Raw genomic sequence first — 13,847 nt, 5'->3', positions numbered from 1 at the left:
ACACATCATCCCCCCCCCCTCCACACACACACACACACACACACACACACACACACACAAGCTATCACTCACATTGTTTGTGTAACATCACAAACAAATACATACATAAATACTGCACCTGACAATGAGACTGCATTCTCAAAACACGTTTTGCTCAGCATAAAAAAATACATAATTGGCACTTTGTTTAAGCCAAAAACATTTGAGCAATGCAAAATTAGTGAAGGTGTCAACTAGCACTGCAAGTGGTGTAATGACAAAACACAGTGAATATGGTTGAACACAGGTATCCTGACGATCACAACAATCACGAAACTGCACATGCACATTGGCAGTGGCAGGAGATCCGTGCTAATAGTTCCAACTTTTACATGTTTACCAATTCAAATCCCCGAACAGAGCACCCTGCTGTCAAGAAACTTAAACCACCTAATGTTTGTAAACACTACTTGACGGCCAGTGTCATTTTACGTCAGTTTTTTCTTCGTGATTTTTTTTCCCTAAAGCGTAAATTGTGGGAAACTATAGATATGTTGACGGAAAATCGGATGCGAATTAACATTGTGGACATAGGACATGAGACAGGAGCGATAAAAAATGTAGTAAACGTTGGGAAAATTAATTGCAGAAACATAAAAAAAGGGTTATATTATATTTGGTACTTCTGAGAACAAAAGATGTCAGTAATCTTTACAACTTTCAGGCATTTAGATGCCAGGAGGAGTGCAGCAGGAACGAAAATTGTACTTATTATTTACCTATACCTTATACATCCCAAGGCAACACCATTTCTGAGGAATGTAAATGTTGTTTTCCTTCTCCCTAACAGCACAAGTTGTCTGCAGTCTCTGGACCTGGGCATAATATGCTTTGTTAAAGCCAAATACAGAGCAGCAGTTGTGTAGAAGTTTATCTCATTCTCTGAGAGGAAGGAAGGAAGTGATCAGGGAAGGAAGTGATCAGACTGTGTTGTAAAGGCTATGCAAATGTTTAATGCTGCCTGGAATTCTGTAACAACACAGTGTTTTAAATTCATCAACAGAGATGAGCTGCAGTGTATCAGGTGCTACTGAAGACAACATTGACCCAGAAGAAAATTGGAGCAGCGAAACTAGTATTTCTGAAAATGCGACATCCCTTGAGAGTGTTTGTTGATAAGGATGACATCTCGACTGCTATACTCGAGATTTATGCAAGTGAAATGCTTATAAAGGAGTAAGTATGAGCTGGTGATGCCAATAATGAATAAGAAGAAAAAAAAGCAGGGCGTCACATCAAGTTTCATTGTTATTTTGCAAAGAATTCCTACTGTCAGGAATTTCTTTTTCCTCTTCTGGAGTAGTTGAACCAATTTAACTTATGTCAACAAATTGTATCGCCTACTTCTTTCACTAAAATATGCTGAAACACAGAAGAAACAAGACTAACTGATTAGGAAAAAAGAATGTGAAATGTGTGATAATTGTACATTTACTGCATTTATATTTGTAGTACAGGATGTTGGTAATTCTGCAATTAAATGGCACTTATATCACCTAAACATGCTTGAATTATGAGTATGAGTCACTCCATCCGTGTATTCTGGCAAAACACTCATTTAAGGATAACGCCTATTTAAGGTAAAAATATTTGGGTTCCCAGAGACTCATTAAACTGTGTTTTGTCCTGCTACCTTCTGGATTTCAAAGAGTGTATTCCATTCAACATTGTCAAAAGCTTCCTCCAAAATCTATAAATGCTGTAACTTTTAATTTGCCTTTCTTTGGTCTATCTTCTGAAACAAGATATAGGGTCATATAGTCTTGCATGTTCTCATATTTCTCTGCATTTCAAACTGCTCTTCCCTGTATTTGGCTTCTAACATGGAATATACATACCATCTTGAAAAGAAGTTATACAATGATCATCAACCCAATTGAAACAAGGGTAATGCAGTGAAGTTGAATTAAATCAGGCAGCACTTTGTGAATAATGTCAAGAAGTGAGGCAACAATAGTGGTAGATGAGTTTTGCTGTTTAGGCAGTAAAATAACTGTTGCTGATGGACCTAGAGAATATAAAATGCAGATTGGCAATAGCAAGGCAAATATTTCCATGGAAAGGAAATTTGTTATCAAAGGTAAATTTGAATTTTTTATCTGGAGGTCTTGAATGTAGCCTTGTACGGAACTGGAATATGAACAATAAACAGTTTGGACACGAAGAGAGAGAGAGAGAGAGAGAGAGAGAGAGAGAGAGAGAGAGTGTGTGTGTGTGTGTGTGTGTGTGTGTGTGTGTGTGTGTCTGCTGCAATTATTCAGTGATAAAGTGACTTCCACAGAGTAGAACAGTATGGAGATCAGCATCAACAAGCTGGTAGTTTGTCTTCTTCTTGCGGATGTGGAAAGTATTGTAGTTATTTCTCTCTTTAGAATAGGTTGCAGAGCCAATTTTATGAAGCACTTGTACATACACTCCTGGAAATGGAAAAAAGAACACATTGACACCGGTGTGTCAGACCCACCATACTTGCTCCGGACACTGCGAGAGGGCTGTACATGCAATGATCACACGCACGGCACAGCGGACACACCAGGAACCGCGGTGTTGGCCGTCGAATGGCGCTAGCTGCGCAGCATTTGTGCACCGCCGCCGTCAGTGTCAGCCAGTTTGCCGTGGCATACGGAGCTCCATCGCAGTCTTTAACACTGGTAGCATGTCGCGACAGCGTGGACGTGAACCGTATGTGCAGTTGGCGGACTTTGAGCGAGGGAGTATAGTAAGCATGCGGGAGGCCGGGTGGACGTACCGCCGAATTGCTCAACACGTGGGGCGTGAGGTCTCCACAGTACATCGATGTTGTCGCCAGTGGTCGGCGGAAGGTGCACGTGCCCGTCGACCTGGGACCGGACCGCAACGACGCACGGATGCACGCCAAGACCATAGGATCCTACGCAGTGCCGTAGGGGACCGCACCGCCACTTCCCAGCAAATTAGGGACACTGTTGCTCCTGGGGTATCGGGGAGGACCATTCGCAACCGTCTCCATGAAGCTGGGCTACGGTCCCGCTCACCGTTAGGCCGTCTTCCGCTCACGCCCCAACATCGTGCAGCCCGCCTCCAGTGGTGTCGCGACAGGCGTGAATGGAGGGACGAATGGAGACGTGTCGTCTTCAGCGATGAGAGTCGCTTTTGCCTTGGTGCCAATGATGGTCGTATGCGTGTTTGGCGCCGTGCAGGTGAGCGCCACAATCAGGACTGCATACGACCGAGGCACACAGGGCCAACACCCGGCATCATGGTGTGGGGAGCGATCTCCTACACTGGCCGTACACCACTGGTGATTGTCGAGGGGACACTGAATAGTGCACGGTACATCCAAACCGTCATCGAACCCATCGTTGTAACATTCCTAGACCGGCAAGGGAACTTGCTGTTCCAACAGGACAATGCACATCCGCATGTATCCCGTGCCACCCAACGTGCTCTAGAAGGTGTAAGTCAACTACCCTGGCCAGCAAGATCTCCGGATCTGTCCCCCATTGAGCATGTTTGGGACTGGATGAAGCGTCGTCTCACGCGGTCTGCACGTCCAGCACGAACGCTGGTCCAACTGAGGCGCCAGGTGGAAATGGCATGGCAAGCCGTTCCACAGGACTACATCCAGCATCTCTACGATCGTCTCCATGGGAGAATAGCAGCCTGCATTGCTGCGAAAGGTGGATATACACTGTACTAGTGCCGACATTGTGCATGATCTGTTGCCTGTGTCTATGTGCCTGTGGTTCTGTCAGTGTGATCATGTGATGTATCTGACCCCAGGAATGTGTCAATAAAGTTTCCCCTTCCTGGGATTTCAATTTCCAGGAGTGTATTTTGAAGGTTTTCAGAAAGTGCAGTCTTCACCTCAGTGCAGTCTCTTTTGTATGATACTCAAAGTCAGCATAGATGTCTGAAATGTATGAGTGGAAGAATATTGGAGACCATACTGACTATGGCAAGCAATTGGTAACTGTGCAGAATTCGCTACAGCCATATTCTGAGCAAACTTTGAAAAACCTACTACAATGGATACTTTTTGATATGATCAAGTTTGTTAGGGGGGGGGGGGGGGGGGGGACCTGAATAGCTGCTTCTAATTTTGTGGAGAGCAAAATCTTATTCAAGATCAAACACGGGCTGCTAAATGGATGCTCGAATATCCGGAATCTGTAATACTCATGAAATGCTTTTTGTTCCGATTGCCTTGAAAGCCCTGTCATCATGATGCAGGGTGGATACGGGGACAAAGAAAAAAATTCCCGGATTATTCCCAGATTTCTCCCGGATATCCCGTTTAAAAAAATATGCTTTTTCCCGGACGAAAATACACTTTTTCTGTGCTAAGTGACAGTAGGTTTTCCGTAGATTTTCCCTTGGAACTGTAAAACTTATCAATCCTTTGAATGATTAATGTTTTATGTAATAGCGTAGAACTTCCCGAAAAAAAAAAAGGACGGAGCAGAGAAGTTTTGGAGAGACTTTTAATAAGAAAAAAAAAGGAGAGAAGTTTTGGAAAGACCTTTGATTTGCAGCAACATATAAGCTGCATATTTTCGTATTACGAAAGTATAACTTCGAATTGCACCAAACACAGCGCATTAGTTTCCGGAGCGTTGCAACCGAGGTTGCGATGTCCTTTTGTAAGCGAGTAATATCTCAAGCCATGAGATCTCGCCAGCCGATGACAGCAGCTATTTTGAGCATAGGACACGTGTTATAGTCAGCCAATAGCAAGATTACTGGTTACATAGCGCGAACACACAAGAGGAAAGGTTAACGGTTTACATTAATGTACACAGAACCGTATATATACAAGAAAAGCTGAGCTTTCACATATAATATTGGTCTCTAAGATTAGCACGCTTCAATAGAAGCTAAGCTTTCACATGTAATATTGATCTTTTTTGTGTGTGTTATACTTTAAGATACATCACACAAATGTGCCAGTAAATTTAAAATTATGACATAAATGCCTCGGCTCGAAATTCTTGTAAGTGGCTGGTCCTCAAACTGTTCAGTTTCGAACGCTCTGTGATTTAGATATCCATCCCACTTTCTCACACGTAACATAATTCATCTTGCGTAAAAAGGAATTTACTTTGAAAGTAACGCTTTTCTAACCAATACTGTTAGAAATAGGTTCGATTTACCAGTTGCCAGAGAGTGCCAGAAAACACATTATTGTGCGTGTGCAACTGCAGTGGTGTAGGAAGCTCGCATGTTCGTGTGTATAAAGCACTAAGAGAGCTTACATTACACCATAAAAGAAACAGGGCATCACAGGATACTCCAAAGAGCATCTAAATTTCGTAAACCATACTAAAATGCATAATTCGGCTTGAAGTGCAAATTGGCTTTTTCCAGATTCACAATGAAGTAGGTCCCATCTGATATTAAGCTTTTCAGTGTGGTTTTTGGGAGTAAATTTTCTTGGAGTACCAGTACTCTACGATCTCACGTTTGGTTTTTTTATTATGGCACAATGCCATACATGGCAGAAGATGATAACGTGCACTTGAAATTGCACTTTAAATTCAGCGAACAGTTGGAACTAGCCAATACTGTAGAATGAAACACTTCATTTCAAATAAAATGATTGCCTCAGCAGAATTTCTTTAGCAAACCTGCAAAAATAACGTCATTCTTCTGCAAGGCGATTAATGCTTGACTGCCACTAACTTGGAAAGAAAATAAATTCAGAAAACTGAAATTAATAATATATTTTTGCCCTCCGTAATTATGTGAATGTATTTTAATTCACTTGATAGCTCCCGGTCATAGAAATCTGTTTTGTTTTCATTTGACGTGGGAGCTGTACACGAAGAGAAGCAGCGAAATCACTTAACAAAAACACAGGTCACGTGGAGACTAACCCCGTCCCCACTACAACTCAGACAACTCTGTGCAGGCGCGAATCTGGCACCTAGGGCGTGTGAGAAAAATTTTTCTCGTTGGTATCTGGCTGCTAGCTGCTACTACCGATACAGCTAGCCTATATTGGTGTTCTATGCAGCTAACAGCCAAACTTCAAGTAGCGGGAAGCGGGAGAAGGTACTGCTTATACGCGAGTCAAATGTGCACGCGCAACAGACCGCTGGCAACTGGTCAAACGAACCTAATGTGAACAGTTGTGACATCATGCTCATAGCAAGCAGTTTATTGTGATGAAGAATTGCAGTCTGCACCCTACAGCCTTTGACATATTTTTGCTATCTGCAGACGCTTGTGCGTGCATGGTGTTTTGTTGTCGTAAATTGCACATTTCCTTTGCCACTAACTTTTATTTTTTTCCCTCTTGTTTATATTTTATTGCAGCAGTATCATTCTCCAGTAGCAGGATACAATAACATTCTTCGCTAGAGAATCATTTCTGCAGTCAAAACTACAAAAATTTACCTGAAAGCTAAAACAATCAAAAATTCCCGGAATTCCGAAAAATTCCCAGGTTTTTCCCGGTTTTCTCCCGGATGAAAAAATTCCCGGGTTTTTCCTGGATTTCCCGGGTCGTATATAATCTGTGATGGCAGAAGATCCATGATCAAAACCTGTCTTTGGCCAATGTAACTGGATTTTTCAAGATGGTTAGAACAACATACACTCCAATAGCAATCCATAGTGACTACGTACATTCTTAAAGTGTGATGGAGGTGGCTTGTCTGGCCATGCTGCAAAACTTCTGTGCTTATAAGTATTAAGTTTAGATTGAATTGTAAATGCAATCAGTTTTTGCATATCAATAACAAAAAGCTAGTGGGTATGAGGTGTTCGCAGGAATGATAAAAATAAGAGCAGGAACTGGCATCGATTTTAAACGATTAATGTAAGTGTCGGAAAAGACGCAGAGGAAACAAAAGGAAGATAGTAGACAATATGTCGAAGTAATTGAGTCATCAACAATACAAAAAATTCATAAAAATTAGAGACAGAATGTCAAAGAATTTTTAAAATGTGGAAGGAAAGCATGGATGAGAGAATAAAGAAAGGAACAAAGAGCAAAAGAAATTAAATGAAGAAATAAAAAACACAACTAGGGAACAAGAAACAGCAATTAAGAAAATAAAGGAAGATCAGAGACAGCAGCATGAGATCATAAAAAAAGAAGGCAAGAAGAAACTAGTAAAAGCATAAGGAGATCGAACAGAATGTAGAAGCCGCTAAACAAGTGTTAGCAGGAGTACATGAAGTACAGTAAACCACTGAACAACAGATTGAACAGGTAGTCAATAGCAAATTTTAGAGTGAAGCGAAGTCAGCAAGTGGCCAAAAGGCAATAGAGGCCAAGAATGGAATTTACAACCAGTTACAAATTCAGTAAATTCCATCTCACAGGAAGCAAAAATTTCTCATGTCAAATCAAATGGATGACAAAGCACGTAACTGGGACACATGGTAATAAGAAAGTTTCAAGTATGCAGAATCCGAAAGAAAAAAAGTTCCTAAAGAAATAATGGTCACTGAGCAATCAGGAGGTACTCTAATTTCTATATGTAATCATCCATATAGTAGAACAATGGTTTTCACTTACAGTAAGTTCTTAGAAAAGGAATTGGAGAGAAATCAATTTCTTGACACACCCTATAATGAGAGAAATGTGGTGTGATAAGCGGTACAAAGATTACTATGCAAAGTACATCGCCACTTAATAGGAACAATTGACTCTGTGGAACAAGCCAGGATTATATTTGCACAATTAGAACACAAAGGTAGGTAGCCGGAACTTCACTAATGCAACATTGCAGCATGGGATCCGCAATGAACAAGAGTGGAGAAAAAAACAAATGAACATAAGGGGGCCAAGGACGCAGTGGGTATGCTTTCATGTAGCACGAAGAGAGAGGGCCAAGTGGACGAGAGGAAGAAGAGTGCAAAGGTAGATACAAAGGATGGAGGCCAAGAATTGGCATAGAACTTGCCAAGAATGAGGAAATGGGAAACATACAGCCTTTTCAGAATTGTCCAAGGGTAAATGTATATGAAGGGGTCTCAAACAACTAGCAAAGGGGAGAAAAACATTTATGCAATAAAAGCAGAAAAATTAAGTGACAAACAAGAGTGACTTTTAGAAGAAGATGTTACATTGGAAGACAAGGCCATAATCATTCCTATAATCAAGGTTAAAATATATGAGCATGTGACTACATAATTAGTCAACTTGGGAAGCCAGCTGTATGCAATAGCAAACATGTATAACGAATTATTGAAATGGGAAGATGAAATACCGAGTTTACACATCAGTGGGTTCAAAATAAAAGGAGCTATAGGAGAATGGGGCAAACAGTTAACCGACAGGTAATGTTGCAAGTTGAAACAGAAGGAGAATCATATTCAATGGACACTGTAGATAGTCCTATTTTGCATGAGGAAGTCATTATAGGCTCCGATTGATCGACGGAGCAAAATGCAGAGAAAGATTGTGGGAGGAATGAAGTGAGGTTTTATGATGAATAAAAGGAGAAAAAATAATAAAACATAATGACAAAATGACAGTAATACAAGATTTTTCTGAATATACCAATTAGTGGCTTGTGAAGATAGAGTAGAGGAAGAAACTTCAGCACATAATAACCAAAGTGGTACATTATCAAACAGTGAGGAAGGAGCAAATTGAGCTTACATGGGAAGAAATCATCAACAAAATAAATGGGATTTCTATCACGGGAAGTGTAGATTTTTGTACAATATTTTTTCTGTATCTGTACACATTTGTTTTTTATAACAAAACGGAACTTAATTTGTGGACAACCCTCGTATTTGACTATGTAACTTTATGGGCGTTTATTGTGACTCTCGTAATAGACAATGTTTAGAAATTAACAGTTTATGTAGTTTAGCAGCTTGCGCTAAAACAGGTCACTTGGAACATATTCAGATATGCAGCCACTTATTTACAATGTTGCGTTAAATCACATGGATTTAAAGATAGAAAGAGCAAGCCCAGCACTTGCGACCCTCATTGGGTGCCACGGCAGATGCGAGTGGCCTCAGAAAAATTGCTAGAAGCTGGGGCTCACGCAGCTTGATGTGCTGTTACATGTTGCAACCCAACAGTGCAAGGTGCTGCATCAGTGTCTCCCTGGACATTCACCTGCAGAGTGTAAAGTACAGCAGTGTTCCATGATTTAATTTTTCTTCTTCTTTGTGGTATTCTTTCTCAGCAAGTTGACATTTACAATTTATGTCTTGTTAATTGTGTCATTCATGTTTATCAGATTCCAAAAGCATTAAGATAAGCAATGGTAGCTTTAGGGCATAGGAAGGGGCACTTTGGGAGGGGGGGGGGGGGGACATGTTTATGACATTGAATAATTTGGTAAAGTTTACTGATTTTGAGATTTGTTGTCAGACAAATACCTATTTTATTATATACTAACCTGATGTGGAGTATTTGGTTCAATTGAATAACAAAATGTGGTGTGAAGAATTTTTAGAAATGTGTTTCTATGTATTTTTCTTTCAGCATGGACTTTTATATTTCAGGAATTTTGAAATGGACTGAAACGAAACGTCACTGCAATCTTCAATTTGAGTTATTCGTGTCTGAATAATACTATACAAAATACAAAGTGAAACTGAACATATCTTTGTAAAAGTGAAAAACAATAGGAATGATATCAATATAATAGAGGGAAACATTCCACGCGGGAAAAATATATTTAAAAACAAAGATGATGTGACTTACCATACGAAAGCGCTGGCAGGTCGATAGAAACACAAACAGACACATACATACACACAAAATTCTAGCTTTTGCAACCAACGGTTGCCTCGTCAGGAAAGAGAGAAGGAGAGGGAAAGACGGAAGGATTTGGGTTTTAAGGGAGAGGGTAAGGAGTCATTCCAATACCGGGAGCGGAAAGACTTACCTTAGGGGGAAAAAAGGACGGGTATACACTCGCACACACACACACACACACATATCCATCCACACATATACAGACACAAGCAGACATATTTAAAGCTGCTTGTGTCTGTATATGTGTGGATGGATATGTGTGTGTGTGCGTGAGGTTATACCCGTCCTTTTTTCCCCCTAAGGTAAGTCTTTCCGCTCCCGGGATCGGAATGACTCCTTACCCTCTCCCTTAAAACCCAAATCCTTCCGTCTTTCTCTCTCCTTCCCTCTTTCAGGACGAGGCAACCGTTGGTTGCGAAAGCTAGAATTTTGTGTGTATGTATGTGTCTGTTTGTGTTTCTATCGACCTGCCAACGCTTTCGTATGGTAAGTCACATCATCTTTGTTTTTAAATAAACAATAGGAATGACATTGTATGTATGAAGTATAAATTCTGGAAGGAAAGGAAAAAAATATATATATACATATATGTTTTTGAGCTATGAGGGCACCACTGCCACTTTCAGTTATCAGAGGATTTTCTTTTTAATAGTTAATGTTTTTCTTCTCCAAAAGTGTTGTTTCATGCAGATTTTGGAAATGATTAGTTGAGGGACGCAAAAGCACATATATTGAGAACCTGTACTTGACAGACTGAATCTACCCTCTAGCTTCTTCGCTACAGCGCAGTGGCATTGCTGACAGGGATGCCTTGTAGTTTAGAATGGACAGGTGGGCACCTAAAAATCACTTGGTGCAAAGGAGTTAGTCAGCCACGCCATAACCATAACGCAAGTAGGACACTTACGTATGTGAGAAAAGTGGTGATAGTTAAAACAATAATTCTGAAGTAAATGACTAATTTCATATCATAAGAGTTGTTACACAATTAAAGGACCACCATAAGGTAAGGAATCGGCAATTATAAACTCATACAAGCTCAAGCTAAATGAGAACAAGTAGCGACATGACACTTGAAATTAAAGTGAAACAAATAAACTGTCATACAAAATATTCTCATGTTGCAACCTCTCCATTATTATTAGAATATTTTGGAAGGGACTGGTTTATACAATAGTGAAAGAGAAAAGATAGCACAAGCGTTGTAGGCAAATGGTCAGAACTTCAGTAATCGCAACGTGTATCTTAGGACTCAGTTCGCCTTCCAAAACTGGCTACTTTTTCGACCAACCAGGCTGCAGTCAGATATAATCAAGTACAAATCAACAAATAAGATGAAGAGTGGCACCTTACAACCACTGCAGTATGTTGTAAACAATTATCGTTTACACCCTATATGCTCAGTAGCTCCTCCAATCATAGAAACAAGCACAACTGATATCTAATGATATTTTCCAAAATGATGTACGTAAACTTTAAATTCTTCTGCACCACAGCCTAGCACACCAGGCATTTTATCCGCATTCTTGTTGCTGCACTATTTATTAATGACTTTGATATTAGGTATTTCTGTATCTGAGTATCTCTCTTTTTCAATACTTGTCATTTAATTTTTAAATGGGAAATTAAGTCAATAAAGCAATTTTGAATGCTCTATTCTAATTTACTGAAACCATCTTTTTCTCCTACCACTGCATCACATGCCAATTGGTCATGGACCAACCAATTCATCTCAGCATAACACATGAGAATGAGGTCTATGATTGAGGGAAGGTGTTTTCAGTTACAATGAAGCTTCATTCCCATGATTAAATCTGCAATTTAAATTCTTCCAAAAACTACATAGGATATGAAGCAACTAATACTTATCTGCACAATGTTTCCACAGCAACAGAACAGCACACCATAACATCAAACTTCAGGAGTTACCTCCTGCAGGTTTGAGAGATCATCTGTGAAGCATACTTACAAGTCCATTCTCAAAGGTGAAGATGCCAACATCTCTGCCATGATGTATATGGTTCCTTCGCATTATGGGATTTGCAAAATTCTTCACCCAAATTCCAGCTAAAGCATTTCTACTAATTTCGTTGTCTTCATATGTTCCTTGGGCATAATCAGTCACATACAGGCCAACATTTTCACAATCGCTGATATCACAATGTTTGATTATTGGATTTGCTCCAACCCCACTAACACAAACAGCTGCACCAACTGCAAGAAGGCATACACAATTACCACTACATGAGTTGACAAATAAAATTACCTAAAATTAAGAGAAAGTGCAAATGTAAGACATGGTGCTTGAAAAACTTAGTCCAACATGTAACTAAGACAAATCTGTCTACAAAGTGTCATAACTTTTGTTTGTAGTTTATTTTCTAACCACCCTGACAATTTCTTCATAAATCCAATGTGAACCACACTGGTGTGGCTGATAGGACTACACATTTCGACAAACTTAAAACAAAATTACTTGTAACTTCACAGGAATTTGTACAAGAAGTTAGATGGCACAGCTGCAGTCCTTAACAGAAAACTGCATGCAGCATTTTGAAATTCTTTCTTGAGTGCATAAATTTCAAATTTAATGATATCAAATACTGTACTCTCTTGATACTGAAGTGTTTTTATTATGCACATTTATTATTTCTTGTCTAATTTCACGAATGAGATATATGTAGAATTTGCAATGCTCCTAACCATTGTTCATAATCATAGAACACCAGTGGCGTTGGGGGTGGGAGGGATATTATATTGTTCTTCAGCTGGCAACTGCTCAGTGGTATCTGTCTGTGTGTATGGAGAATTGGTATGACAATGGTGTCTGTCCTAAGACCACAGCAGAATATACAAATTTCCAAGGAGGAGGAGGGGGGGGGGGGCGGAAATCCCTACAAGAGCTCTGCCACCTATGAACAGCAGTTCGAAGCAAATACTAAACTTTATGCTGGACTACCTGAAAACGAGGGAAAATAAAATGAGGAATTTGTTCCTTTATGAAGGAACTGTAACTTTATTTCTACAACACCATAGCTCTACATTTTTGCAAAGCTTCTAAATTCACCACAAGAAGATTTCGTTAACAGATCCAATTAAGCAATAAGGCTTCTGAACCATTTTTTACCGATTATTGGAGGAAAAAAAATACAAATCGTGTTAATTTTGAAATGTGTGGAAATAAAAACTCCAACTGCACTGTAATTACACATTATAGGTTTGGGAGAGGTTACTTCTCATAGGGAGTAGAAAGTATGTAACCAAGACAAATCTGTCTACGAAGTGGCATTATTTTTGTTTGTAGTATATTTTCAAACTACCCTGACAATTTCTTCATAAATCCAACCAGAGTAACAGTTAAAAACAGCATAAAGAAATTTCACAAAAACAAGGCGTCATAATTTCAGGCAACATTCACATTCATGAAGAAACTACTGTAATAAGAATAGACTTACTTTTCAATACAAATGATGAATAGAATAATGGACAAGGACACTATTTTCACATTTTTGCGATATTTTGAAGGAACCCTTAGTTATTTAGTCATTTGTGATTGCACTGAAGCACAGAACTGACCAGAATGGGGAATTTGACTGAGCTGTAAGGCTTGTAAAGTTGATAATATAAGTATGGAGTTTAAGTGTAATTTACTATACTTGCAAATAGTTGGAAAAACATAAGATGTTCTTGTGAGAATTAGTTTGCTTTGCACCATAAAACCTGTTCTATAGGTACTCTGCATTGTACACCCAGATATTTATGATCAGTTCTGCACATCAGAGTCCTTAGACACTAGACATAATGTAAGTTAGTTACTATTCTTAAATTAGTCACTATTCTGTCTCCCAATTCTCACAGGCCAGTCCTTAATTGACTTTAATGAACACCAGATTCAATTGTCAAAACACAATAATCAATTCACCTTACAAATATATACATCAGATGTAATTCAATAAGCTTACTACTATGTAGCAAAGGTTTCACAGTCTTAAGGGCAGGAAGTAGGAGATGCTCAACAAGCTTAAATAACTTTTTTTTCTGCATCTACAACAAAAAATCTTTTGATATTCTTAGACAACTAGTGCATGAAAAA

The 13,847-nt window shown here is 39.4% G+C and overlaps 1 protein-coding gene across 2 annotated transcripts in view; it reads right to left on the bottom strand.

Moving 5' to 3' along the window:
* Positions 1-13,847, bottom strand: part of LOC126481484 (F-box only protein 11) — a 57,792-nt gene that overhangs the window by 27,877 nt on the left and 16,068 nt on the right. For both annotated transcript variants that reach the window (XM_050105265.1, XM_050105264.1), the window contains exon 5: positions 11,724-11,968. In XM_050105265.1, the coding sequence (XP_049961222.1) occupies positions 11,724-11,968 (245 nt within the window). The remainder of the gene's footprint in view (positions 1-11,723; positions 11,969-13,847) is intronic.

Source organism: Schistocerca serialis, chromosome 5, assembly GCF_023864345.2.
Source record: "Schistocerca serialis cubense isolate TAMUIC-IGC-003099 chromosome 5, iqSchSeri2.2, whole genome shotgun sequence".
NCBI classification, from domain to species: domain Eukaryota; kingdom Metazoa; phylum Arthropoda; class Insecta; order Orthoptera; family Acrididae; genus Schistocerca; species Schistocerca serialis.
The sequence above is the reverse complement of the archived record's forward strand: the minus strand, read 5'-3'. Positions and strand labels throughout refer to the sequence as shown.